At 64.6% G+C, this 24,975-nt stretch overlaps 4 protein-coding genes across 7 annotated transcripts; 2 read left to right on the forward strand and 2 right to left on the reverse strand.

The window, feature by feature from the left end:
- Nucleotides 1–285: 285 nt before the first annotated feature.
- Nucleotides 286–13,029, reverse strand: SLC44A2 (solute carrier family 44 member 2). 4 transcript variants are annotated; one of them, XM_039572610.1, is made up of 22 exons: nucleotides 12,922–13,028; nucleotides 10,413–10,461; nucleotides 10,263–10,336; nucleotides 10,063–10,147; nucleotides 9,884–9,968; nucleotides 9,673–9,789; nucleotides 9,530–9,590; nucleotides 9,261–9,384; nucleotides 8,964–9,047; nucleotides 8,653–8,765; nucleotides 8,360–8,491; nucleotides 8,030–8,129; nucleotides 7,826–7,918; nucleotides 7,506–7,590; nucleotides 6,993–7,255; nucleotides 6,823–6,917; nucleotides 6,079–6,182; nucleotides 5,670–5,743; nucleotides 5,473–5,543; nucleotides 5,218–5,306; nucleotides 4,762–4,846; nucleotides 286–2,981 (listed from the first exon to the last, which is right to left on the reverse strand). In XM_039572610.1, the coding sequence occupies exons 1-22, from the start codon at nucleotides 12,962–12,964 to the stop codon at nucleotides 2,875–2,877; spliced, it is 2,133 nt and encodes a 710-aa protein (XP_039428544.1). In that variant the 5' UTR covers nucleotides 12,965–13,028; the 3' UTR covers nucleotides 286–2,874. The 4 variants fall into 4 exon arrangements, with proteins under 4 accessions (XP_039428544.1, XP_039428545.1, XP_039428542.1 ...); XM_039572611.1 differs by lacking the exon at nucleotides 12,922–13,028 and adding an exon at nucleotides 11,676–11,788; XM_039572608.1 differs by lacking the exon at nucleotides 286–2,981 and adding an exon at nucleotides 2,988–4,350 and having other exon boundaries at nucleotides 12,922–13,029.
- Nucleotides 13,030–13,669: 640 nt separating this feature from the next.
- Nucleotides 13,670–16,915, forward strand: AP1M2 (adaptor related protein complex 1 subunit mu 2). The gene is made up of 12 exons (XM_039572613.1): nucleotides 13,670–13,796; nucleotides 14,125–14,281; nucleotides 14,373–14,440; nucleotides 14,541–14,671; nucleotides 14,742–14,889; nucleotides 15,224–15,350; nucleotides 15,420–15,562; nucleotides 15,786–15,857; nucleotides 15,932–16,090; nucleotides 16,302–16,427; nucleotides 16,609–16,684; nucleotides 16,804–16,915. The coding sequence occupies exons 1-12, from the start codon at nucleotides 13,755–13,757 to the stop codon at nucleotides 16,824–16,826; spliced, it is 1,272 nt and encodes a 423-aa protein (XP_039428547.1). The 5' UTR covers nucleotides 13,670–13,754; the 3' UTR covers nucleotides 16,827–16,915.
- Nucleotides 16,916–17,115: 200 nt separating this feature from the next.
- Nucleotides 17,116–21,470, forward strand: KRI1 (KRI1 homolog). The gene is made up of 19 exons (XM_039572612.1): nucleotides 17,116–17,227; nucleotides 17,501–17,568; nucleotides 17,642–17,747; nucleotides 17,829–17,934; nucleotides 18,025–18,082; nucleotides 18,198–18,247; nucleotides 18,337–18,430; nucleotides 18,519–18,593; nucleotides 18,668–18,780; nucleotides 18,859–18,973; nucleotides 19,240–19,335; nucleotides 19,415–19,585; nucleotides 19,653–19,728; nucleotides 19,806–19,888; nucleotides 20,028–20,172; nucleotides 20,359–20,489; nucleotides 20,570–20,634; nucleotides 20,724–20,819; nucleotides 20,921–21,470. Exons 1-19 carry the CDS (start codon nucleotides 17,146–17,148, stop codon nucleotides 21,336–21,338), a joined length of 2,148 nt encoding a protein of 715 aa, XP_039428546.1. The 5' UTR covers nucleotides 17,116–17,145; the 3' UTR covers nucleotides 21,339–21,470.
- A 201-nt stretch (nucleotides 21,471–21,671) lies between these two features.
- Nucleotides 21,672–24,866, reverse strand: ATG4D (autophagy related 4D cysteine peptidase). The gene is made up of 10 exons (XM_039572602.1): nucleotides 24,545–24,866; nucleotides 24,152–24,235; nucleotides 23,773–23,946; nucleotides 23,089–23,638; nucleotides 22,932–22,996; nucleotides 22,558–22,784; nucleotides 22,382–22,460; nucleotides 22,220–22,296; nucleotides 22,011–22,127; nucleotides 21,672–21,937 (listed from the first exon to the last, which is right to left on the reverse strand). The coding sequence occupies exons 1-10, from the start codon at nucleotides 24,864–24,866 to the stop codon at nucleotides 21,773–21,775; spliced, it is 1,860 nt and encodes a 619-aa protein (XP_039428536.1). The 3' UTR covers nucleotides 21,672–21,772.
- Between the last annotated feature and the right edge of the window lie 109 nt (nucleotides 24,867–24,975).

Consider the following 24,975-nt stretch of genomic DNA (forward strand, 5'->3'; position numbering starts at 1 on the left):
TGGAGGCATTTGACCACAGAAACACCTTTTGCTTCTGATGACCAGGGAAACGACATTAAATAAGTGTCTGAAGGAGCACTTTGCTCCTTAATCATCCCCTCCCAGAGCCTCTGCGGCTCAGGGATTGTTGGAAAATTCCTCATATTCAGCCAAAACTCCCCAAAATCAGTGACCCCCTGAGTTTGAAAACAGCTGAGTGAGCACTGGAAGGGCCGTTTTGGGGTGAAATGCAGCAGAATTGGTGTGAGAGAGGGATGTCAGAGGGATGGACATGACAGAACGAGGTCCAAACAGGCACTTTTTTATTGTTGGTCACGACGCTGACGCCGACGGAAGCGCACAGAGACTCCGGAGCGTCACAGCACCGTTAATGCCTCAGAAACACATGAAAAACGAGCATTTTTGTGTAAAACATCAGCCCTGCAGGTTTTAGCATTTTTTAGGATTTGGGGTTTTTTGCTTTGCCCACAGAACAATCCGGTTTGTCGGGACAGAAGCTGCAGTTCTAGACAGGGAAAAAAGCGCCGTTATTCCTAAATTCCATAATTTAATGCCTTGAACACGGAGCTTTGCCTGGAAGAAGGAACCCAGTCTTGGAGTGAAGCTTTTCCGGACACCAAATTCCCCCAGACAGCGTCTCTCACTCTGAGTTTTCCCAAAAAAAGCCTAATTTACAGGAATATTTCCCTCACTGCTCCCCATCACAGTCAGTTTTCACCTCTAAAAAGCCGCTTGGGCTTATTGGGAATAAAACCCCTTAATTCTCCTCAAATCCTGTGTTGCTGAGAGGCAGCCAAGCCAGCCCGGCTTCCCCAAGAACACATTTTCCCAAATTTCTTTTCTCCTTCACCACTTTTCCTTCCAGCCTTCCAAATTCCTGCTGTTTTTTGCCTTTTTGAGCAAATAAACCCAGTTCCTGCCACTCCTCTGCTGCTTTCCTTGGCGTTCCCACACCCAAAGGGTCAGGATTTAGGAGGAAAACAGCTGAAAATCGAGGAGTGCGAGGGAATTCGCCCCCAACACAAACATTCTGAGCAGAAATTAAACCAAAACCACCCCGAAACCTGCACAGGGAGGGGAAAAACTGAATTAATCCAGAACCAGCATCAGGAGCTGCAGGACACGCGCTGGAGGTGCTGGAATGGCTGTAAGTGGAACAGGGTCTGGTCATTATTCCCTGAATTATTCCCACTTATCCCAAATAGAGAGGATTTGCCTCTTTTTAGCTTCATTTGACCTTATCTGTTGAGCTTCACTCTTACTTTTTTAGCTTTGTTTTTACTTTTCCCTTCATTTTTCTCTTTCCCTTCACCTTTCTAGTTTCACCCTTTCCTTCATTTTTATGGCTTCAATTTTCCCTTCCACTCCTCTGTCCACTGATCAGCCATACTGAAAAACGAGGGGGGAAAGGGAGAATTTAGGGAATTAAAAAAAAAAAAAAAAAAAATTAGGGAAATGACAGTGTTTGATTCCAGCTAGGGAAGCTCTGCCCGGCGGTGTCAGAGAAACCAAAACCTGCCCCCAAAAATTCACTGTAAAAGCTCCAAATAACAACAACTGAAAACATCCTGGGAAAGCAAAATATACAAAAGCCCCCAAAGCAGTGGATAATTCCATAGAAACATACCCTGGGTGATACAAAACCTAAAGGTGGCAGGGGAACAGGGATAAAAAGCAGCCAAAGGGATCCCTCAGCACCAGTTCTGAGAGCCAGGTGACCACTGGGAGGGGGGAAGGTGGGACCCCCCCAGCCTCTGGGAGCTGGGAATTGTCCCCCAAAGCCTCAGAGCGTTTCTTTAAGTCCTTTTTTAATAAATGAGCCCCAAAAACGCCCAGCTGCTGGCAGTGGCTCTGCTCCTGTCGCTCCACTGGGTCTCAGGAGGGGTTAACTCTGTTACATTTTGGGTTTTAAGTTACTCAGTTATATTTTAGAGTTAATTGACCCCTTTTCAGCTCAAAAAAAAAGCCCTCTTTCCTCTCCTGCCTGGAGCTGCGAGGTGTTGGCTGCCACTGGCTTTGCGAAAATCACCCGGAATGAACCCAAACCCCCCCCCCAGGCCCATCCTCGCCCCCTCCGCGTGCTCCAGAGGGGGGTGTCCCAAAACCCCTTATGCAGGTGAAGCGTTTGGGAAGCTGGGGAAGGGTTTGCCCTAAACTGACAAGTTTTGGGGACCGGATGCAGATTTTGGGGAGGGATCTGCGGAAGCTGCCAGTCCTCAAGAGGTGCAAGAACTGGACAGAGCCTCAAGCCCCGAATTCTGCTCGTGGCCCCCTCGTTCCCCTCCACCTTCACCCCTGCAGTGGCTACAGAAGCACTAATTAGCTTATTCCTAAAAGAATTCATTAATTAGGGCCCAAAGCAGGGCCCTCGGGTGTCGCCAAAGGGCAGCAAGGGATGGGAAGCGATTCCAGCTCTCCGGGCAGGAATGAACAACCCTAATTCAGTATTTAGGGGGGCCACAGTGAAAACACCCCAGGAGGAGCTGCCTGAACCTCCCGGCTCATTCGCGCGTCCCCTCTGTGCCCACATCCGCCCGGATCCCCCCGGACGCCGAGGAAACGCCGGCTGCAGAAGGATTTACTGGGATCAAACTGGGATCAAACCCAGTTCAACTCACTTTGGAGCCGCTGACCCCCAGGAATTGGGATTTTGGCCCTGCCACAGCCCAGGAGTGGGGCTGGCATGGGCCCTGCGGCTCATTAGTGGTGACAAGCTCGTCACCATCACCAACGCGAGGATTTAAGGCCGAATCATCAACAGTCTGCGTTTTACCGGTCCCCCCACGCTGCCGGGGAGGAGGAGGGGTGGTCCAAGGTCCACAGAGGCAAATTCCACGAGGGACAGGAGGTGCCGGGTGGTCTCCGGGCGCGGCGCTACGCGTCGGGCTGGCCTTTGTTGGTCTTCTTGAGCAGCTTCCTCAGGTTCTGGGACATGAAGTAGGGCTTTTCCGCAGAGCCGTCGTTGCGCTCCAGGTCTTCCACTGCAAAGAGAAATCCCCGGCCCCGTGGCAGGGGCAGATACAGGGGTCGGTGTGACGGAGGCTCCTGCGACCCTCTAACAAGGATCCCAGATTAAATCAAGTCTCTTCGCTCATCGTGGAATGGGGGTTTCTCCCTCTGTCACAGAATGGCCCACGGGGATTGAGAAGAAAGCAGAAATTTGGGTGTTTTGTTTCTCGGGGGGGGGAGAGGGGGGAAGTTGAACAGAGCTGAGGGCAGGGGGGACCCCTCAGCTCTTCCCAACAGCTCTGGATTCCCCTCAGGATTTGCCCAACACCCCCACCAAGAGGAGCAATCCTGATGTGCCAAGCAGTCGGAAAATCCCAGCCTTCCCAGCAGTGGAAGAACACCACCCCAAAACCAAACAAAGCCACAAAGCCTCAGGCTCGAAGCACCCGGGGGTGTTTGGAGAGGGATTTGGATCCTTTTGGGATGGAAATGGGAGTGTCAACACCGTGGCTTTGTCCTGGGAGGGTCTGGCTGGGAGCCATGGCTGAGCCACAAGAGCTGGTTTTTTTTAAATCTTGGTCATTTCTGGGCTATCTGGAGGAGAAATTCCAAGCCCCCCGTGCCTGGAGTGAAACCCTCGAGTCCCAGTGGCCACCGGTGACGCCTCCTGCCCTGGAGCATGGCTGGGACAGGAGACGGACAAGCTGGGCTAAAGCAGTGGGTGTGAAGCCAAAGCTCTGCAACCTCGCCCAGAATCCTCCATAATTTTGTGGTTTGCATAGAGACTGGGTGAGGAAAGGGGTGAGGAAATTACCAGGAAAGAGGTAAGAAAAGGACAAGGAAAAAGTCGAGGAAAGGGGCAAGGAAAGTTTCGCTGCTCTCAGCTGGAGCAGACTCAGAGGAAATGCCCAGAGACCAGTTTAGGGCGGCGGAACCCACTCGGCCCATCCCACAAACGCTGTCCCTCCACATGGGATCCCTCGTGCCGGCCATGCCAGCTCTCCCTCCAGAACAAAGATCTCTGCGTCAAAACCACGATGATCTCCAGGCACCGCGCTCCTCGCTGGGCACTACCGGGACCCCCAACTGACTCCGGGTGGGTTGTCTCAAAGCAGGAACACAGATTTTTGGGTAGGAAGGTAGACTGGACACCACCAGGCGCTGAGGGTCGGCACCCACCACCCTCGAAGGACTTCCAGGGGACAGAGCGGCACCGTGGGAGTTGCTGCTGGGGTCAGGGGGCCAGGAGGGTCCTGTGGCCTCTGCCCAGCACCGGGCCCTAGCCTTGGCTATCGGCGCTTTTGGAAGGTTCTAGGTGCCCCTTCAGCAGGATCTCGCTGAGCTCGGGGGACATGTAGTAAGGCCTCTCCGGAGATCCATCGTTTCTCTCCAGATCTTCACCTTTTCCAGCCCCGGGAAGAAGCAGCCGTGAAGGGGAAGAGCAAAAAGCAGAGGAAGAGCCAGGGAGAGACAGGGCGGAGGTGGAGGATGGAGAATGTGTGACCAGAGACATGGAAGGGGTAGAAAAGAAGGAAAAGAGGGAGGAAAAAAAAGGGAAATTTAGGTTAGTTGTGGTTAATTCCACCAAGCCCAAAGCACCAAAACAGAGGGAGAGATGCAAGAGCCCACGGACAGGCTGGGGGTCTCCGCTGGAGCAGGCAGGGGAGAGCAGGTGAGAACACAGGCGAGGAGCTAGGAAAGGAAAAACCGGCAGAAAGCCACACAGAGGGACCCCGGGATTGGGAGCAAACCCCCAAACTGGACACTCTGGGGGTCAGCCTGATGGGAGAGGGGGTTTTTGCTGATACTCACAGAAGCAGAGGAAGAGGGTGTCCACGCACATGCCGTACACGCTGAAGAACCCGTGGGCAATGAGGTAGGAGCCCACGATCACTGTCTGGAAGAGACACCACGCACCAATGCCACGGCTGGCAGAAAGCCCGGAGCCCCGGCCAGGAGCAGCAGGAGGAGGAGGAAAGTGCTGAATCCCACATTCCCCAGGGGAGGGAGGAGAAGTGAACAGGGCAGGACTGTTCAGAGCAGCCCGAGTGGGGACAAAAGGCCTCAGGCACCACTGGACGGAGGCCAAAGTGGGCAGCGCAGGCGGGCACGGCGCCAGCAGCAACCAACAAAGGGCTCATTGCACCAGCGACCGGGAAAACACCCCCGACAAAGAAGGTCCTTGAGGCGCCGGGTGTGGGATGGGGTTTGTGTGGGGCAGCTCTGTCCTCTCCCTCCAAAGTCACCCCAAAGAGAGAGGCAGCTCACCAGAATCGGGACCCAGTAGTAATTCAGCGACGGCGCCGTGTCCTGGACCAGCTTTATCCGCTGGGTGAAGAAGAAGAAGGCAAGGATTCCTGGGAAAGCAAGGGATGGACATGGCTCTGGGATGGGTGGGCAGATGGAAAAGGGGATGGAAAGGAGCAGCTTCACGGGAGGGGTGACTTGAGCGGAGCTTTTGGTACAGCACAACCAATGGCAGCCGGATGCCCCGAGGAGAAACTTCCAGAACCCAGCACTTACCCACGCTTCCCACAATGAGGAGCTTCCCAAGGAAGAAGAGGAAATCCGTGACTTTATCTAACACGGCCACCCTGGAGACAAGAGAGGGATGAGCCTCTGCATCCGCTCCCTGCCCCGAGTTCCGACAGAAGAAGCCAAGGCAAATGGAAGCCCGGGAACGGGGAGCCTGGTCTGGGGTGATTCCCCAAGGATCTCACCGGATGATGTTCCTCATCAGCAGGAAGAACGCATTCCGGGCCGAGGTGCAGAAGTTGGTGCCGTAGACAGCGATCTGGAGCGGAAAAACCGGGCAGAGGAGAGAGAAACGGGGCTGCACTGAGTCCACTACCCAGGGGAGGGTGCAAATCCCACCCTGGAAGCGCTTCCTCATCCACTGCCGGGTCAGGCATCACAGGGACCCGGAGCTGAACACCTCCACCCACACAGGGTCCTCCCCAAAGCCACCAGGATATGGCTGAGGGCAAGGTTTTCCAGCTGAACAGCTGGAAAACACCGCAAAGCTCTGTGTTCCCGTGGCGTCGGGAGACACAATTCCCAGGGAAATCTCCGAGCCATCCCCATGGCAGCCCCAGCCCTTCGAGAGCGTTGGTTTTGGACGACTCTCACCATGATGTAGGCGTTCCTGTTGAGGAACTTGATGAACTTTTCCAGGCACCAGAAGCAGCACTTGAGGCAGCTCAGGAGGAACTTGGCAAACTTGTTCTCGGCAGCTGGAGGGCGCAGGGAGAGGGGTCAGTGCAAAAGCCAGAGGGGCCGGATCTTCCAGCAGCAACTCCAAGGTCCCTGGTGAGACCTTGTTGCCGCAGCGTCCCCCCAGGCCCTGTTCTCAGCCCTGCTGGGGCCCAGACTGCTCTTCCCACGCCCCCACGCGCTGTTGACATTTCCCGATGAACGGCTGCACGGCACAGAACTCCCTGGCACCGGCACGGGCTGGCTGAGCCCGCAGCCACGGCACGTCTCTTGGCTCCTGCCCCGGGAAACACTTCACAGAATCACGGAATGGCTTGGGTTGGAAGGGGCCTCGCAGCTCATCCCATTCCATCCCCCACCACGGGCAGGGGCACCTTCCACTGTCCCAGGTTGCTCCAAGCCCCGTCCAGCCTGGCCTGGACACTCCCAGGGATGGGGTAGCCACAGCTCCACTGGGAATTCCATCCTCACTGCCTCCCAGGGAGGAATTATTTTCTTTCTTGGAGAAAGAGGCAGCTACGGGATTCTAAAAGGAAAATCCTGATTCTCTCCTGAAATACCGGATTGATTCCCCTGGACTTTAGCCCCGAGCTCCGGCACCGAGGGATGCGGCAACAGCCAACCCCACTCATCTCCCCATTCCCACCCCAACCCTGGTACCTTTCAGCCGGTGGTCCAGGTACTCCAGTGTGACCCTAATGACCTGGACAATGGCCAGGACTAGCGAGCCGAAGGCCAGCGAGCCGGTGTGGTACCTAGGGATGGACCGCCCTGGTTAGAAGGGCACAACCTCCTGGAGCTCCCGGCCACCCTCGCGGGGATGGACGCACCGGAGCGCGCGGCCGAAGGCGGAGAAGAGCGGGAAGGCCGGCATGTCGTCGGGCTTCTTGAAGGCCCAGTAGTAGGAGGCGAAGGCGCCCGCCAGCGTCACCTGGCCCAGCGCGATGACGAAGTTGGCGAGCCAGAAGAACATGAAGACATTGAAGAACTGGAGCACGATGAGGTACTTGTGATAGGCGGTCTCGCCGCCGTAGAACGCGAAGAGGCACTGGGCATCAGGGCACAGCTTGGTGACGTTGCTGGTGTTGAAGGTCTGGAGAGAACACAGGACACCGCCGGTCAAGCCAGAGCGACCCCCATGGTCACAGACCTCATTATCCCATTCAATTGTCCAGAAGCTCAGACCAAACTCTGCTCAGGGCAGCGACAGCTCAAAAGGAATGAACAGTCCAATGCACCCCAGCTCAGAAAGGTGGAATTCCACTGGGAAGAGGACTCCAGGAATTTCTCAGGCAATAAAGATTCTTGTCTCTGACAGGTTTTGAGTTTCCTGAGGTCCTCACCTCGGGATTGCAGGTCTGCCCAGAGAAGGGGCACGTGGACTCATTGAACACCTTGTAAACAGCCTCGTTGGAGGTAGACAGGAAGCTGCGGGTCACTGTTAAGGAGAAGCCGTTCTCCAAACCCAATTCCATATCCAAACCAGGCTCTGCTCCACTCTCCCCAGGCTCCCGCCGCCGCTCTTCCTCCCCAGGTTTGCTTTGGGTTAAACCTCAGATATTTAAGGTGGATCTGCAAGCAGATCATATTCCATGCCTGGGGAGACCTTGGACTTCTGGGGAACAGGGATGCAGGGAGGAGGAAGAGGAAGAGGAAAGGATACACTGCAGTGCTGGCCCAGTAGGCGATGCAGAGGCACAGCAGGAAGAAGGTGCACAAGGGGAACAGCAGCGACGACATGACGTGACCAATGGCCCTGCGAGAAGATGGTCAAACCCCAGTTAAACCCTGGTTAAACCCTGGCAAAACCCCAGTTAAACCCCGGAGCGATAGGTGACAGCGGCCGTGGGGACGGGGACAGCCAGACCTGCTGGCCTCCTTGATGAGCGCAATGGCGATGAGGATCCTCTTGCGCAGGAAGATGAGCAGCAGCACGATCACCAGCTCCAGCACGCACAGGATGATCACTGGCAGGGGAAGGGGAGCCCCGGGCAGCGTGAGGGCCACCTTCGCCTTCCCTGGGAATCCCCCACGGCACGGAACGCTCCTCCCGGGAATGTCCAGCACTGCCCCGTGGCTGGGCACCCAGCAAAGTCCCTCCTTCACATGGGAGCTGCCCCAAAACCCGCTGTGACCCCCCCCTTCCCATGCCCTGTCCCAGGTCCCACCCCAATTCCCGAGGAGGATGGGCACTCACGGAACGCCAGCCACGTCTGCCGCAGGTGGAGGTAGACACGGAGGTCGGTCTGGAAGCCCAGGTCCGTCAGGGACACGTCCGACCCCGCTTCCCCTTTCAGCTTGGCGTATTCCATGTAACAGTGGAAGATTCCTGTGGCAAAAAGCAGAAAATTGTCCTTTCTGCACGGATGCCAGCCGGGGAGGAGATGCCCAGAAGGATGCGGCGCGTGAGCTTCTGCAGGGCAAATCACACTGGAAATAGGGAGAGGGAAATGGGGAAAAGCCAGGGAGAGGCTCCCAGCCCCTGCTCACCATATCCCAGCACCAGGATCACCATCACGATCATCACCCAGACCATGATCCCGGCCAAGAAGCGCAGCAGCACGATGAAGATCAGGCTGGCTACCATAGCGATGACGAGGCCTCTGCAGGAGGAAGACACCCATATGTGACCACCCTCCCAACGCGCCCCGGCATCCCCCAGGTGCGGGAACCGCGGCGCAGACGGAGCGCGAGTGGGACGGAGTGATGTCACTGCTTGTGCTTTGATGATGGAAACTGTGGGAAATCCAGGGCGGGAATGGTAAAATACTGGGAATCCCTGAGTTCTGCCCCGTGCTCACATGATGATCCAGTACCAGGACACCGTGTAATCCTCGAAGATCTTCATGGCCAGCTGCCGGGTCTCCAGCACCACGTTGGCTTTTCTGCAAGGAGACGGGAAACGCCGATGGAGAGGGAGCCGGGGGAGACCCCGAAAACAAGAAAATTCAACAACTGCGCACGGCAAATTCCCTGGAGCTGCCCTCACTGCGCCTCCTTTGCCGCCCTCTGCTCCTGTTCCTGACGTTTTGGTGCAGGATTTCTAAAGCAACGCTAACAAGGCAGCTCTTAATGAGGGGCATTGGTCCGGGACTCACTTGGCCCCTTCCAGCAGCTCGGTGACGTTCCTGCGGTGCCCGCGGCCATCGTCGTAGGTGGTCTCGTTGCCCACCATGATGACGCCCTTCTTGGCCTGGATGGCCGGGAAGCACCTCCGTGCCACTAGAGAGACAGAGGAGGGGGCGGCTCAGCCAGGAAAACTGGCCCAAGCCCCTCCCTGGACCCCCAGAACCCCCAAACAGCCTCCGAAAAATCCCAATGGAAGCCAGCAAATCGCTAACGAGCTCCTCACTAATAGTGGACGTACGTGGGGTGCTGGGAATGAGCATGGCCGGACACTCCTTGTCCTTCAGCACCTCGATGGGACCCTGGGTGGGGACAACGAGCCGGACGTCAGCGCTCTGGGCAGGAATCACCCCACGGCACGGGAACGCCGACCCCACAACCCACCTTCTGCGAGTTCCCGAACTCGGGGGTGCAGAAATCCCGGTAATATTGCAGCGAGGTGGGGTTTCCGTAGGCGGTCATGTATGTCATGTACCGGTCAGGGCATTTGCTGACGCAGATCTGGAGGGAAGGGGGACACCGGGGGCTGCAGGTGATGGCCGGCATTCCATGGGGAAGCCGGGGAACACCGCGGGCCGGAAGGGCCGGGTCGTACCTGCGTGGTCGGGCACTGGAATTCCAGCAGCACCAGCGGGCTCGCGCACTTGACGATGTCAAAGTAAAAAAGGAAAGGTTTTTTCCTGCAAAACAAACCAAAACCGCCCAGTTTGGGGAAACCCCCGTCACACCCCCCGAGGAGTTCGGGGTCTCTCCGGCGGCGTGTCTGGCACTCACTCGTTGGAGGTCCCCTGCTGCCCGCAGAACTGCCCGCGGCTGTCCGTGGGGTGGATCACCTTCCGGGGGTCCCCGTGGGTCCAGGCTGGGGGGCACAGGATGATGATGCTGCAGTCAGCCCCCCCTGCAGCCCCCAGACCCCACAGGGCCCCGCCCAGCCCCTTCAGATGAGCAGGACCCCCCTGAGCCCTGGGACGTACCCACGACGCCGACCACCACGTAGCCCACGATGGCCACCACGAGCAGGACGCAGCAGATGATGTCAGTGCAGCCCCTGCCAGCAGGGACAGGAATTGGGGGACCATGGATTTGGGACAACAGATTTGGGGACCCTGGGGGGCTCTGCTCACCTGTCATAGATGGGACCTTTGAAAGTCGGGTCATACTTCTGTGGCGTTCCTGCGGAGAGGAAGAGGAGTGGGAATGGGGAACGGCTGGGATGGGAGGAAGGTACTCCTCATCCTCCTTGCCCCACAGCACGCAGTGAGCAGAGCGGAAGGAGCCGAACGCTTCCAATGAAATCCTCGGGATGAGCGGAATCGGGAGGAAAAAACATCTCCAGATGCCCTTTCCCTGCTGCGGATCCACCTCCCGGGTCTGGGAACAACGACTCCCTTGGAAAACTCCTTTCCACCGGTGGCTCTGCCCAAAAATGTCCCGGAGCGATGCCAGGAGGGACCCGAAATCCCACGGAAGCACCAAAGAGCTGCGGGGGCAGAGCGGGGCTGGGAGCGGCGATACCGGGGTGGGGGATCACCGGGGGGTCACCGGGAGGTCCCGGGGAGCCCCGGAGCAGCCCCGGCCCCGCCGCGGCCTCCCGGCGCCGTCCCGCTGCTCCGCTTTATTTTTAGGGTGGGAATTGAGCCAGCGTGGGAGCGGCCCGGAGCAGGGGGGGCCGGGGACTTGGGGTGGATTTTGGTGGGGCTCGGAGCAGCCCCGCGGCAGGGACAAGTCCTTTTTGGGGGGACACGTCTGCTTTGGGATATTTCGGGGCGTTCTGGAGTTCTCTCCCCTTCCCGGGCGCCGATCCCTCTTCTCCAAACCCCCCTAAACAGCGGCCGGTGGGGAGGGCGGGTCAGAACCGGGAGCCATCCCGGGACCCCCGGGCAGCCGATCCCGGCGGTGCCGGCGCCGCGGTGACGCCCCAGAACCGCCGGAGCCGGTTTGTCCCGCCGCTGGCTCCGACCGCGGCCGTCGGGCCGGTTCTGCGGCTGCCGGGGAGGGCGGCCCCAAAACCGGGGTCTCCTCAGCCCCCCTCCCCCAAAACCGGGCACCCTTCCCCAGCCCCCCAAAACCGCGGCGCCCTCTCGTCCGGGGCGCGGCCGCTTTTGCTTTCGCTTTGCTTCGCCTTTTACTGCCCCGTTTTCCGCCCATTTCGGGTTTGTTTTTCCGCCTTTCCCTGCGGCCGCTCGACTCCTTCTGCGCCGCACCGCGGGGCCCCGACCCGCAGGAAACCCCCAAAAGTGCCCCCAACCTGCGGCGGGCGCTGCCCCCGACTCGCAGGGAGCCCCGGACGGGGCCCCCGAGCCCGGGCGAACCCCAAAGGTCCCCCCCGAGCCCCCACCGCGCTTCCGAACCCCCAAAGGTGCCCCCGAGCCCCCCAACCCCGTTACCGTGCTTGCCGTAGTAGTTGTCCCCGTGGCCCCCCATCCCGCCGAGCGCCCGGACCCGACGCCGACGCCGTCCCCGTCCCCCTCCTCGTCCGCACCGGGCCGGGCTGGGCTGGGCTGAGATGACCCCGCCTCCCCAAAAATCAAGCCCTTCCCCGAAATCCGCCCTCCGGGGCACGAACGTGGCCCGAACCCCGCCCCGGAGAGCACCGGCTCCGCGGTGCACCGGAGGACACCGCGGGGAACCGGGGGCAGCGGGCTCCGGCACCGGAGGGAACTCGGGGGAACTCCGGTCCCGGGGGGCACCGAGGAGCTCCGGCTCCGGTACCGAGAAGCACCGGGGCGCGGTCCTGCCCCGCCAAACCGAGTCCAAAGGTTGGGAACGGGCGGGAAATGTCCTGTTCCAGCCGGGAAAGGGCTCGCGGGCGGTGCCCCTTCCACCACCCCCCCACCCCCCCCCACTGCCGCCCGGTGACGCCGGTGCCATCTCCGCCCCGGTTCCGTTTGGGTAAATAAATCACCGGGAGCAGCGGCGGGATCCCGGCGCCCATAGGCCGCCGGTGATGTCAGGGCTGCGGGTCCCCCCCCCCGCGCGAAGGGAACAAAGGCCGGGCCGGGGGGAGCCCCCGCCCGGAGAAAACGGGGGGACGCGGAGGGTCCCGCCCCGGCCCCGCGGCTTGGGGGCTCCGGAGGCCGCGGGTCCCCGGGGAGGGGTCCCGGCGCTGCCTCCCGTGTCTCTCCCTCCCGTGCCGGGGACCGGGGACACCCCCACACCTCCCGGGACCCCCCGGAGGGGGCAGCGGCCCCGGCCCGACCCCGACCCCCCGACACAGCCCGGAGCCTCCCCAGGAGCCCCCCAAAACACGCGAGACCCCCGCCCCTGCAGCCCCCTTGGGAGCGTCCCGGGGCTGGACAGGGGGTCCCCAACGCGAGGGTCCCCAACGCGGGGTCCCCAACGCGGGGGTCCCTGAACCTGGGTGTCCTCAAACCTGGGGGGTTCTCACCCCGGGGGATCCCCAAGCCGGAGGGTCTAAAACCGCTGCGGGTCCCCACACCGGGGGCTCCCCATGCCCATGGGTCCCTAAACCCGCAGGGCCCCGAGCCGAGGGGTCCCCAAAACGCTGAGGGTGCCCAAAATCTGGGAGTTCCCAGCCCCGGGGGTCGCAGCCCCGGGGGCTGCCTGGGAGTGCGGTGCCCGAACGCGGGGGTTTGGGGAGCCCCGGGCGGGCGGGGGGCGGATGCCCGGTACCGTAATCGCCGTTCGGTTTCCTCCTGCCCGCGGCTCGGTCCATGGCGGCGGCTCTGGGCGGCTCCTCCGCCGCTTCCCCGGTAGCCCCGGACCCGCCGGTAACCCCGGTATCCCCGGGCTGTGGCTGCGGGCGGGGCTCCGGCGGGACCGGAGGATGCCGGGGGGGCTCCGGGGGTCTGGAGGTGCGGGAATTCTCCAGGGTGGGGAATTTGAGGGTACAGGGACCTCCCCGAGGGGGGATCCGGGGGTCTGGGGGCTTGGGTACCACCAGATTGGGGGATGCTGGGATACAGGAACCCCCCCACGGAGAGGGTCTGGGGATGCGGGGACCCCCCAGAGTGGAGGGCGCGGGGGTACAAGGACCCCCCGAGGGAGGATCCGGGGGTTTGGGGATGCAGGGGCCACCCGGGGTGGGGATGTGATAGTTGGGGGGTGTGGAGACCCCTCCTGAGGGGATGTACGGGGGGTCTGGAGTGCAGTGACCCCCAGCGTGGGGAATCCGGAAGTCAGGGGCTGCGGGGACCCCCTGATGTGAAGAGACCCCCAGGGTGGGGCACCCAGATACCCAGGGGTCCCACCCCCACCCCCTTTGAACCATCTCGGGGGGTCCCACCCCACGCCCGCCCCCACTCTAAAACTGTGGGGTCGGGCTGGAGGCGGCCGAAGCCCCCGTGGAGTGGCCGAGCCCGGGCGTCCCGCCGAGGGCCGGGGTGGGAGCCCCGCGGGGGGGCCGTGGGGCGGGACCGTCCCCTTTAAGGCCCCGCGCGCCCCTGGGCGCAGCCGCTCACCTGGGCAGGTGACGGTGCCGGAGGTGACGGTGCCGCGCGGGCGCCATGGCCGCCTCCGCCCTCTTCATCCTGGACCTCAAGGGGAAGGTGAGACCCCCGCCACCACCCCAAACCCCCCCGGGGGACACGCGTCTGTCCCCTCTGGCCTTGGAGGTCAGCCGAGGTCAGTGGCGGTGACCCCCGTGACCCCGATTTTGGGGGATGGGGGTGTCCCACTTGTGAGCCCCTCCCCCGCCACGACCACCCCAAAGCCTGCCGGGGGTCACCCCGGTGTCCGGGGTGGGGGACACCCGGCTGTCCCCTCTGCCCTTGAAGGTCAGCCAAGGTCAGTGGCGGTGACCCCCGTGACCCCGAGGTGGGGTGAGCGCTTTGGGAGGGATGTCCCCATTCCTGATCCCTCCCCGTCGCCCCACAGCCGCTGATCAGCCGCAGCTACAAGGGGGATGTGGGGCTGGGGGAGATCGAGCACTTCATGGGGGTCCTGCTGCAGCGGGAGGAGGAGGGGACCCTCACCCCCGTGCTGACCCACGGCCACGTCCACTTCCTCTGGATCAAGCACGCCAACCTTTACCGTATCCTTCGGGACCACCCCTGGATCCCACCCCGGGACCCCCCCAGCCCCGGGGACCCCCCGGCGCCCCCCTTTTTCCTTAACCCCCGCAGTGGTGGCCACCACGAAGAAGAACGGGAACGTCTCCTTGGTCTTCTCCTTCCTCTACAAGGTGGTGGAGGTGAGCTGGGGATCTCAGCGGGAGTCAAGGGGTGAGGGTCACCCCAAGCCGGGGTGTCCCCTCCCGGGGGGGTGACAGAGGCTCTGGGTGCCCCCTCCAGGTGTTCTGTGAGTACTTCAAGGAGCTGGAGGAGGAAAGCATCCGCGACAACTTCGTCATCATCTACGAGCTGCTGGACGAGCTGATGGACTTCGGGTTCCCGCAGACCACGGACAGCAAGATCCTGCAGGAGTGAGTGTGGGGAGGGGCCCGGGGGGCAGCGGGACCCCCCCAGAGCCCCCTCACACCCCCTCCGCCTCAGGTACATCACCCAGGAGGGGAACAAGCTGGACACGGGCAAGTCGCGTGTCCCCACCACGGTGACCAACGCGGTGTCCTGGCGCTCCGAGGGCATCCGGTACAAGAAGAACGAGGTGTTCATCGATGTCATCGAGTCGGTGAACCTGCTGGTGAGGGGGCACGGCGGGGAGTGGGGCTGGGTGGGGAGGGGGACTGGGGTGGGAAAGGGATGGGGATGGGAATGGGGTGAGAAAGGGATGGGGATTGGGGTGGGAAAATGGGGATTGGGGTGGGAAAGGGATTGGGATTGGGGTGGGAAAGGGTTTAGGGTGGGAAAGGGATGGGGATTGGGGTGGGAAAAGGATGAGGATGGGGATGGTGATCGGGATGTGACAGGGACGAGGATGGTGACGGTGACGGGGCTGGTAATGAGGGCAGGGACGAGGATGGGGCTGACGATGAGGACAGAGCTGGTGCCGGTTCCAAGGCAGGCTGTGCCCGCAGGTGAGCGCCAACGGCAGCGTGGTGCTGAGTGAGGTGGTGGGCACCATCAAGCTGAAGGTTTTCCTGTCGGGAATGCCAGAGCTGCGCCTGGGCCTCAACGACCGCGTCCTCTTCGAGCTGACAGGCCGTGAGTGCCGCAGGCGGGGGGCTCAGCCCTGGCCCCGCTGCCCCTCCTGAGCCCCCCGCTCCCTCGCAGGGGGGAAGAACAAGTCGGTGGAGCTGGAGGACGTGAAGTTCCACCAGTGCGTCCGTCTGTCCCGCTTCGACAACGACCGCACCATCTCCTTCATCCCCCCCGATGGCGACTTCGAGCTCATGTCCTACCGCCTGCACACGCAGGTGGGGACAGGGACCCGGGCTGCAACCCCTGTCTGGAGGCTGGAAACCCAGTCTGGGAGTTTGGGGCCACGGTCTGAGGGGTGGGACCCTGCTCTGTGGGCTGGGACCCCTCTCCATGTGTCCAGCACCACTGTCCATGTGGCCAGGACCCCTCCTGGCGTGGTGGGGACACCCGTGGGACCCCGTTAGGGGACGCCAGGGGTGACCCCTGTGCCCCCCTCAGGTGAAGCCACTCATCTGGATCGAGTCCATCATCGAGAAGTTCTCCCACAGTCGGGTGGAGATCATGGTCAAGGTGAGCCCAGGGATCCCCCCATCCCTCAGGGACCCCCAACCAGCCCCTGACACCCCCCCGCATGTCCCCTCCAGGCCAAGGGCCAGTTCAAGAAGCAGTCGGTGGCCAACGGGGTGGAGATCGCAGTGCCGGTGCCCAGCGATGCCGACTCCCCCAAATTCAAGACCACGGTGGGGTCAGCGCGGTACCTCCCGGAGCGGAACGTGGTCATCTGGAGCATCAAGTCCTTCCCAGTGAGCGGCCCGGCCCGGGGGTCCCCCCCTGGCCCCCCAGCCCCTGGCCCCCCAGCCCGGGGTGGCCCCCATCCCCTGCCCCCTCTTCCAGGCTCTCCCCCACTCCTTGTCCCCCCATCCTGGGCTGTCCCCCCATCGTGGGCTGTCCCCCCGTGTCCCCCCCGTTCGGGGGTGGCTGCGGGGGTCCCCACGTGCCGGTGCGGGGTCGCAGGGGGGGAAGGAGCACCTGATGCGTGCCCACTTCGGGCTGCCCAGCGTGGAGAAGGAGGAGGAGGAGGGGCGGCCGCCCATCGCCGTCCGCTTCGAGATCCCCTACTTCACCGTCTCGGGCATCCAGGTGCCCTGGGGGGGCCAGGGGAGGGGATCCCAGAGGGTTTGGGGACAGGATTGTGGAGGGAAGTGGGGTCTCTGGGGGGTTTGGGGTCCCTGGGAGGGGGGACGGAGGGTTTGGGGAGAGGATGGGGGTCCCGGGGGGTTGTTGGGGTGCCCGGTGGGGGTAACTCCCCACATCCCCCCAGGTGCGGTACATGAAGATCATCGAGAAAAGCGGGTACCAGGCGCTGCCATGGGTGCGCTACATCACCCAGAGCGGGGGTGAGTCGGGACCCCCGGGACCCCCGCCCCAGGGCCCCAGAATTCCCCAAGTACCCCCAAATCTCCTTGGGACCCCCAGCCCGGGTCCCCCCTTCCCACCTCTTCTCTGTCTCTTGCAGATTACCAGATCCGCACCAGCTGAGGTGGTCTCCCATGGAGCGCCCCCCGTCTCGGGTTCCCCCCCCACGCCCACCCCCCTCCTCTGCCCCAATAAAGATGGATCTGAGCCCACCTGTCCCGCTGGCCTTGGGGGAGTGGAAACAGAGTGGGGGGATCCTGGCTCCAGCCTGGGGGTCCCGGGGCGAGAGGGGCGATGTGCGGGGGAATCGGTTTGGGGGCGCAGAGCGACGCGGTGGGTCCCACCTGCTCCCTTGGGCGCCGTTGCCCTTTTAAGAGGGAGAAGGGGCGGGGCGCTCTTTGTCACGTGGCAGCGGAAGTGCCGGGCGGTCACGTGGGCGGCCATGGCGGAGCCCAAGCTCCGCGTGAACGCGGCGTTCGCGGAGCGCTACGGGCGGTACCGGCGGCGGGAGGAGCTGCAGCGCCGTGAGACACCGGGAACGGGCCCGGGAGCGGGGGGAGACGGGAGGGATCGGGCGGGACCGGCGGCGGGAGGAGCTGCAGCGCCGTGAGACACCGGGAACGGGCCCGGGAGCGTGGGGAAACGGGAGGGATCGGGCGGTACCGGCGGCGGGAGGAGCTGCAGCGCCGTGACACACCGGAACGGGGGGAACGGGACCGGGATCGGGGGGAGCCGGCTCCGGGCCGGGGGTGCCGCTGACTCCCCCGGTGCTGAGGGATCCCGGTGCCCCCCGGCAGTGCGGGACCGCTATGGGGACAGCGGCGACAGCGACAGCGACAGCTCCGAGTCCAGCGGGGACGACGTGGTGAGTTGGGGGTCCCGGGGGTCCCGGGGTCCCTCAGCCCTCCCGGACCCCCCTGATCTCCAGCCCCCCCCAGGCCCTGGACCCCCGGGAGGAGCGGGAGTTCTACCGGACCCTGGCGCTGCTGAAGACGCGGGACCCCCGGATTTACCGGGCGGACACCACGTTCTACACCCGGGAAGGTACCGGGGGGGCCGCTCTGAACCACGGGGGTCCCCAAAACCCGGGGGGGGGGGCCCAAAACTCATCCCGTCCCTCACCAGAATCCGAGGAGGAGGAGGATGGTGAGGAGGAGGAGGAGGAAGAGCGCCCAGCCAAGCCGATGTTCCTGAAGGATTACGAGAGGAAGGTGGTGCTGGAGAAGGAAGGGTGAGGAGGGGGCGTTCGGGGAGGGGAGTTTGGGGGGTTTTGGGGGTTTCTGAGCCCCCCCGGGGCGCCCTGACCTTCCCCTCCCCACAGCAAATACGTGGACGAGGAGGATGAGGAGGATGAAGAGGTGGCAGCCAAGCGGAGGAAGGTGAGGGTGGGGGGGAGGTGGGACCCCTCTGACCCCCCCCAAACCCCTGTGACCCCCCATGACCCCCCCAAACCCCTGTGACCCCCCCATGACCCCCCAAATCCCTTCCCCCCAGGTCGAAGCCTCCCAGAGTTACGCGGAAGAGCAGCGGGCGCTGAAGGAGAGGTGAGGGGGGGCCCGCGGGGTTTGGGGGGTCCTGGGGGGGCTGTGGGATTTTGGGGGTCCTTGGGGTGACCCCGGACCTCCCCCCGCAGTTTCCGAGCCTTCGTGGCCGACAGCGAGGAGGAGGAGGAGGAGGAGGAGGGAGGGGCCCTGCTCCGGCCACGAGTCCGATCCCAGGAGGAGAAGGTGAGGGGGGAGCTGGGGGACCCCGGGGGGGGTTTTGGGGTCCTGGGGAGGGTTTTGGGGGTCCCCCACTGATGCCATTTCCCCCCAGGAGCGGGAGGAGGAGCAGTACCTGCGCTGGCTGCGGGGCCAGGCCGAGGCCCCCCCGGAGCCGCTGCAGGACCTGGTAAGGGGCTGGGCGCTGTGGGGGGGGTCCCGGGGGGTGACCCCCGGCTCTGAGCCCCCCCCCGCACCCCCCAGGAGCCCCTGCAGAAGTTCTGGTCAGACCCGGCGCTGGAGCCGGGCGAGCGATTCCTGCGGGATTATCTCCTGGGCAGCGGCTTCCGCGAGGAGGAGGAGGAGGGGGACGAGGGGTGAGCGGGACCCCAGACCCCTCCCTGTTACACCTGGATCCCCCCCCAGAGCCCCTGTAACCCCCCCGGCCCCCCCAGGGCATCCCTCCCCTCCCTGGACGACTCCTCGGACGAGGGAGAGCAGTTCCTGCAGCGGCAGCAGGAATTCGAGCGCCGGCACAATTTCCGCTTCGAGGAGCCGGGAGCGGCTCAGGTGGGAAAAACGGGGGAGGGGAGGGAAATTGGGGGGTGGAGGGCAAGAATTGGGGGTGGGAGACAAAAACGGGGGAGGGGGCAAAACATTCATGGGGTGGGGAGAGGATTCACAGGGAGGAGTTTGGGGTGGAGTTTGGGGATCCCTGACCCTTTCTCCCCCCATATGCAGATGTTCCCACACCCCATTCCTAGTTTGGGGGTTGGGGGGGCTGATTTTGGGGGCAGTTCTGGGGGTCCCTGACCCATTCTTCGCCCCCACCCCAGATCCAGACGTTCCCACGCCACATCCCCACCTCGGTGCGGCGCCGGGACGAGCGGCGCAAGGAGAAGCGGGAGCAGATCCGCGAGAGGAAGAAGAAGGTGAGGAGGATCCTGGGGGGGTTTTAGGGGATCCTGGGCGGCCCCCCGCACCCACCTCACCCCTTTTTTCCCCCCCCAGGATCGGGCGCGGCGCCGGGAGGAGCTGAAGCAGCTGAAGAACCTGAAACGGCAGGAGCTGGCCGCCCGCATCGCCCGCATCCGCGACGCCTCCGGCTCCGACGCCTTCGGCCTCACCGACTCCCTGCTCCAGGAGGATTTTGACCCCGCCCGCCACGACCGCCTCATGGCCGTGGGTGTCCCAATCCCGACCCCCCTGTGCCCCCCAGCTCCCGCTGATCCCCCTTTTCTCCCGGCAGGAATGGTTCGGGGAGGAATACTACGGCCGGGGCGAGGAGGAGAAGCCGCAGTTTGAGGAGGAGGAGGGGCTGGATGGTGAGTGGGGGGTCCCAGGGGGGGCCCCAGTCTGTCCCCCCCCTTCTCCTGGTGTCACCGTGTCTCCCATCCTGCAGATGAGTGGAACTGGGACGCCTGGACGGGGCGGGAAGAGGGGGAGCCCCAGGCAGAGCCGCACTGCGAGGACCCCGACTTTGTGGTGAGGGCGATGAGGAGGAGACCCCCCCCTTGGAATGAGACCCCCACTGGAGCTGAGGCCGGGCAGAACTCGGCACAGGGATGGGGGCCCCAGATCGGGGGGTGCAGTCCCCTCCCCACTGACCGCCCCCCTCCCCCAGATGGACGCGGATTACGTCCCTGAGGCCCCCCTGGACCCCGTGGCCGCCCCGGCCCGGGCCCCCCCCGAGGTGTCCTTTGGGAAGAAGCGGCGGAAAACGAAGTTCCGGGAGGCCCTGGAGCGGGAGAAGCCCCCGTTCGACCCCGGTGAGCGACGGGACCCCAAATTCCTGAGAACCCCCGAAATCCCGATCCCACCCCAAATCCTTGGGACAACACCCCCAGGTCCCTGATACCCCCCCAAAATCCTGATCTCCCCCCCAATCCCCATGACCCCCAAACCCCTGAGTCCCCCCGAACTCCCCCAGAGCTCCCCATCCCCCCATCCCGCAGCCTCCGGCCCCTTCGAGCAGTACCTGGACGAGTTCTACGCCCTCGACTTCGAGGACATGGTTGGGGACCTCCCCTGTCGCTTCAAGTACCGCCGGGTCCTGCCCTGCGACTTCGGCCTCACCACGGACGAGGTAAAACCCCCCCGGGACCCCCCGGACCCCCCCGGGGGCGCTGGGACCCCCAAAACCTTTCCCCCCTCCTTTCCCCCCAGATCCTGGCAGCCGATGACAAAGAGCTGAACCGCTGGTGCTCCCTGCGCAAGACCTGCATGTACCGGTGAGGGGGGGCCCGGGGGGGCTCGGGGGGGTCCTGGCTGCCCCCCCGGGATTGGGGGAGGGGCTCACGGACCCCCCCCCCACCCCCAGCTCGGAGCAGGAGGAGCGGCAGGACCAGGCCAATTACAGCCGGCGGGCGCAGAACCTCGGGAGGAAGCACCAGATCCTGAGATCCCTCGTGGCTGAGTATGGGGGGAGTGGGCGGGTTTGGGGGGGTCTCGGGAAGGTTTTTGGGGTGTTCACACCTCCCCCGACCCCCCCCCTCACCATCACACCTCCCCCCACAGCCCTGAGGAGCCGGAGGCAGCACCGGCGAAGCCGAAATTTGGGAAGAAACGCCGGGAGAAGAGGAAGCGTCAGGAGGAGGCGGGAAAAGGGGAGCCCCCTGCGGCCCCCCAAAATCCCGGGGCTCCCCGGCGCCGGGGGGGGGCCCCCCTGGGCGCGGCCGTGCGCTTGGGGGGCCGGGAGTTCAGCGGGAAGAGGCTGGAAGCCTTCGGCCTCAACCCCCGCAGGCTCCGGTTCCGGCAGCTCCAGCGGCAGCGGGGAAAGGAGCGGGGGGAGAAAGCTGGGGACCCCCCAGAGAAACCCGGGAAAAACTCTGGGAGCAGCGGGAAAACTTCCGGGAGCAGCGGGAAAATGGCAGCCGTCAATGGGAAAAAACAGAAACGCAGGAAAAATGCCCCAAATCCCCAAAAAAACACCTGAAACCCTCGGAAAAACACCGGAACCGCCTCAAAAAACTCCAGAAGTTCTGGAAAAACGCCAGAAACCCCGGGAAAACAATGGGACCTTCCTGGAAAAGCAGTGGAACCTTCTGGGAAACCACGGGGACGCTGAGCTCGATTCAAGTTCTCTTTATTTGGGGGGGGGCGTGGCCGGGGGGGTCCTGAGTGGAGCAATAAATAACCCCCCCCCCACCCTGAGCAGCCTCTGACAGTGAATTCGGGGGACCCCGGGAATTTGGGGGGGTCCCCAAATTGGAGTGTGAGGGGTCCCCAGAGCTGGGGGGTCCCGGGGTGGAGGAGGGGCAGTAGTGACCCAAAGCAGCCCCAGTTTGAGGGGGGGAGGTGCCCGCGGCCCCCCCAAGCCGCGGCTGCAGCTCCCGGGGCCGATCCAGTGTTCGGGAGGTCCGGGGGGGCTCAGAGGAAAACGAACTCGTCGGAATTGGGTTTTTTGGGGCGTTTCCCCCGGCGGGGCAGGGAAGGGGGCGGCCCCGGGGGGGTGTCCAGGGCCTGGTCCTGAGCGTGACCCTCGGCCAGCGTGAAGATGGGATAACGCTCCGGAGCCGAGGAGGGGGCCAGCACCTGGAAAAGGGGGGGTCAGCACCGGGAAAAGGGGGGGGACACCCCAACCCCTCCCCCCCCCCAAGGGACTCACCCGAGCCAGGTCCTCCCAGAGCTGCTCCAGCTCCGTCCCGCCGGCATAGAAGCCGAAGGTGCAGCTGGGATCCATCTTCCCGAAGGGCATTTTCCGCGGAAAACAGCAGTGGAAGGACTTGGGGAGGCAGCAAAAGGGTTTTTTTTGGGGGCGTCACAAATCACTGAGCCCCCCCGGCCCCCCAGAGCCCCTTTTTGGGGTGCACCCACCTGGAGCGGGAATTTCTCCCGGGCCGTGTCCACGCTGGCCTGGCAGAGGTGCGGGTCCAGGTAGAGCAGGGAATCGCCTGGGCGGGGGCACGGAGGGGTTGGGCACCCCCGGGACCCCCGGGGACCCCCCCCGGGACCCCCCCCCTCCCGCGGGATCGGCACCTTGGAAGCCGAGGAAGAAGAGCGAGTGCCGCGGTTTTCCGCCGATGATGCCGAGGCAGGAGCGGAGCTGGAGCAGCTCCTGCGGGGACGCGGAGGGGGACACGCGGTGGCACCGGGAATGGCGCCGGGATTGACTCCCCGACACCGGGGTCGCCCCCGGTCGCCCCCAGACCCACCTTGACACACTCCACGTACACGGGGTTCAGGCTCTCGCCCCCCAACCGCGCCGGTACCAGCAGGACGAGGCCGCGGCGCTGCCCCGGCGCTCCCGGCGTTCCTGATCCCGGTGTCCCGTGTCCCGAGGCTCCCGGTGTTCCCGGTGTCCCGTGTCCCGGCGCTCCCGGTCCCGCTGTTCCCCCCACGGGGTCGCCCCGCACCAACCTAGCCACGTCCCCCTTGTAAACTACAAAAAAAGGGGGGGGGGCTGCTCATTCCCGGCCGCCCCAAGCCCCCTGGAACACCCCCAACCCCACAGGAACAGCCTAAACCCCCCTGAAAACCCCCTCAATCCCCTCCGACACCCCCAATTCGGGGAGGGGTCCCCCCGTACCGGTGCAGTCCTGGGCCACGTAGACGGCGAGCCCGGGGGTCTCCGTGCAGGATTCCACGGCCCCCCTGAGCGGGACGGGAACGGTGGGTCCGGGGGGGTCCCGGCGTGTCCCCCCCACCCCCACGGGGGTCCCCCCGAGCCCCCCGCCCCCGCTCACCGCAGCAGGTGCGCGGCGATGGCGGGGCCGAACCAGTCCCCGGCGCTCTTCCCGAACTCCCGGCCCAGCTCCACGAGCCGGTGGATCCCGAACGGGGCGCGGGGGTGGTCGGAGAACCAGGACACGATGGCGCGGTGCCGCTGCTCCGCGTCCCGGGGGGCTCGGGGGGATCCCGGGGGGGGCCGTGTCCGTCCAGGGGGGTCCCGGAGCTTCCCCGGGGGGTCCCGTGCCTGTCCCGAGGGGTCCCGTGTCCCCCCGAGGGACTCCGTGTCCATCCTGGGGCGTCCCATATCCACCCCAGGCGGTCCCTGTCCATTCTGGGGGGGTCGCATCCGTCCTGGGGGGTCCTGGGTACATCCCAGGGGGTCCCGTGTCCACCCAGGGGATCCGGTGTCCGGCCTGGGGGATCCATGTCCATCCCGGGGAACCCTCGGGCCATCCCGGGGAGGCCGTGTCCGTCCCGAGGGGTCCCGTGTCCGGCCTGGGGGGTCACGGCTCCTCCGGGTCCCCCCCGGTTCCAGTTCCAGCAGCGCCTCCGGCCACGTCCAGTCTGGAAGGGAGTGGGGGACACTGGGGGGGGGGGGGGGGGGCTCGAGGAGTCCCCTCAAGGTTTTGGGGTCCCATGGAGGTTTTGGGGTCTCCCTCGGGTTTGGGGGTTTCTCCCCGGGTTCGGGGGTCCCTTACCCCGGCCCAGCAGGTGCAGCACGAGCCCCTGGCCCAGCAGCATCTGGGCGCTGCGCAGGGTGCAGCCCCAGCCGCAGTCCGTGGTCCGGGGGGTCCCGGGCAGCGCGGGGAAGCCGCTGCGGTACGTGAACCACAGGCGGGAGCAGAAATCCCGCCGGAACCGCGCCAGCTCCTCTGGAGGGAGGGAAAAGAGGGTGTGGGAGACCCCCGAGACCACCCTCAGACCCCCTCAAATCCCCCGGGGGGGGCCGGGAATCCAGAGCAGAAATCCCACTGGGACCGCGCCTGACGCTCGGTGCGGGATAAAAAGGGAGTGGGAGACCCCCGAGCCCCCCCGAAGCCCCCCGAGCCCCCGCAGCCCCCCGGGGGTCCCGCTCACCCCCGTTCCCCGGTGCGTAGACCCTGCCCAGCAGGTACAGGGGGTCCCGCGGGCTGAAGTGGGGCCGCGGCCGCAGCGTCCAGCCTGGGGGGGCAAAGGGGGGTCACAGGGGACCCCAAATCTCGGCATCCCCCAAATCCCCGGGACACCCCCGCCCCATCCCCGCGGTCCCGGGAACCGGCATCCCACCGACCCGAGGACCCCCGGACTCCGTCCCCCGCCCGGTGTCCCGGTGCCGCCCCCTTCCCGTATCCCGGTGTCCCGTTCCCGTATCCCGGTGTCCCTTTGCCGGTGTCCCGGTGTCCCGGTGCCGCCCCCTTCCCGCATCCCGGTGTCCCGGTGTCCCTCTGCCGGTGTCCCGGTGCCCTGCCGCTCCCGGTGTCCCGTTCCCACCGTATTTGACGCTGTTCCAGGCCGCGAGGACGCGACCCCGCACGCGCTGCCCGCCCCGCTCGGCCCCGGGGGGGGGTCCCGGTGCCGGTCCCGGTGCCGATCCCGGTGCCGGTCCCGGGGGGGGTCCCGGTCCCTCGCCCCCCCGCTCATGGCGGCGGCGGCGCGCGCGGGGGGCGGGGCCCCGGCGGGGGCGGGACAAGGGGGCGGGGCCAGTGCGAATGGGCGGGGCCAAACAGCGCGAGCCCCGGTGGGGGCGTGGCGAGGGCGAGGGGGCGGGGCCTGGCGCGGGGACCCCGGGGGCCGGGGGAGGCCCCGGAGACATTTCGGGGTCACTTTGGGGGTCCCGGGGACATCCCAGGTGACACTGGGGGTGGTCTCAGGGTTATTTTGGGGTCGCAGGAACGCCCCGGGTGGCACTGGGGGGGGTTGTA

This window comes from Corvus cornix, unplaced genomic scaffold (genome assembly GCF_000738735.6).
Source record: "Corvus cornix cornix isolate S_Up_H32 unplaced genomic scaffold, ASM73873v5 scaffold5, whole genome shotgun sequence".
Classification (NCBI taxonomy): domain Eukaryota; kingdom Metazoa; phylum Chordata; class Aves; order Passeriformes; family Corvidae; genus Corvus; species Corvus cornix.

What these genes read in the sequence shown, in the direction of transcription:
- AP1M2 (XM_039572613.1), top strand. Translation starts at nt 13,755, where the DNA reads ATGGCCGCCTCCGCCCTCTTCATCCTGGACCTCAAGGGGAAG. An exon ending in CAAGCACGCCAACCTTTACC is followed by an intron (nt 14,282 to 14,372) that starts GTATCCTTCGGG and finishes TAACCCCCGCAG; the next exon opens with TGGTGGCCACCACGAAGAAG. An exon ending in CCTCTTCGAGCTGACAGGCC is followed by an intron (nt 15,351 to 15,419) that starts GTGAGTGCCGCA and finishes GCTCCCTCGCAG; the next exon opens with GGGGGAAGAACAAGTCGGTG.
- ATG4D (XM_039572602.1), bottom strand. Translation starts at nt 24,866, where the DNA reads ATGTCTCCGGGGCCTCCCCCGGCCCCCGGGGTCCCCGCGCCAGGCCCC. An exon ending in CTGGAACAGCGTCAAATACG is followed by an intron (nt 24,236 to 24,544) that starts GTGGGAACGGGA and finishes TTGCCCCCCCAG; the next exon opens with GCTGGACGCTGCGGCCGCGG. An exon ending in CTTCTTCCTCGGCTTCCAAG is followed by an intron (nt 22,297 to 22,381) that starts GTGCCGATCCCG and finishes GCCCCCGCCCAG; the next exon opens with GCGATTCCCTGCTCTACCTG.
- KRI1 (XM_039572612.1), top strand. Translation starts at nt 17,146, where the DNA reads ATGGCGGAGCCCAAGCTCCGCGTGAACGCGGCGTTCGCGGAGCGCTAC. An exon ending in TCCGATCCCAGGAGGAGAAG is followed by an intron (nt 18,431 to 18,518) that starts GTGAGGGGGGAG and finishes ATTTCCCCCCAG; the next exon opens with GAGCGGGAGGAGGAGCAGTA. An exon ending in CTGAGATCCCTCGTGGCTGA is followed by an intron (nt 20,820 to 20,920) that starts GTATGGGGGGAG and finishes CTCCCCCCACAG; the next exon opens with CCCTGAGGAGCCGGAGGCAG.
- SLC44A2 (XM_039572608.1), bottom strand. Translation starts at nt 12,964, where the DNA reads ATGGACCGAGCCGCGGGCAGGAGGAAACCGAACGGCGATTACG. An exon ending in AGTTCGGGAACTCGCAGAAG is followed by an intron (nt 9,591 to 9,672) that starts GTGGGTTGTGGG and finishes GTCCCCACCCAG; the next exon opens with GGTCCCATCGAGGTGCTGAA. An exon ending in GCAGACGTGGCTGGCGTTCC is followed by an intron (nt 8,130 to 8,359) that starts GTGAGTGCCCAT and finishes TTCCCCTGCCAG; the next exon opens with TGATCATCCTGTGCGTGCTG.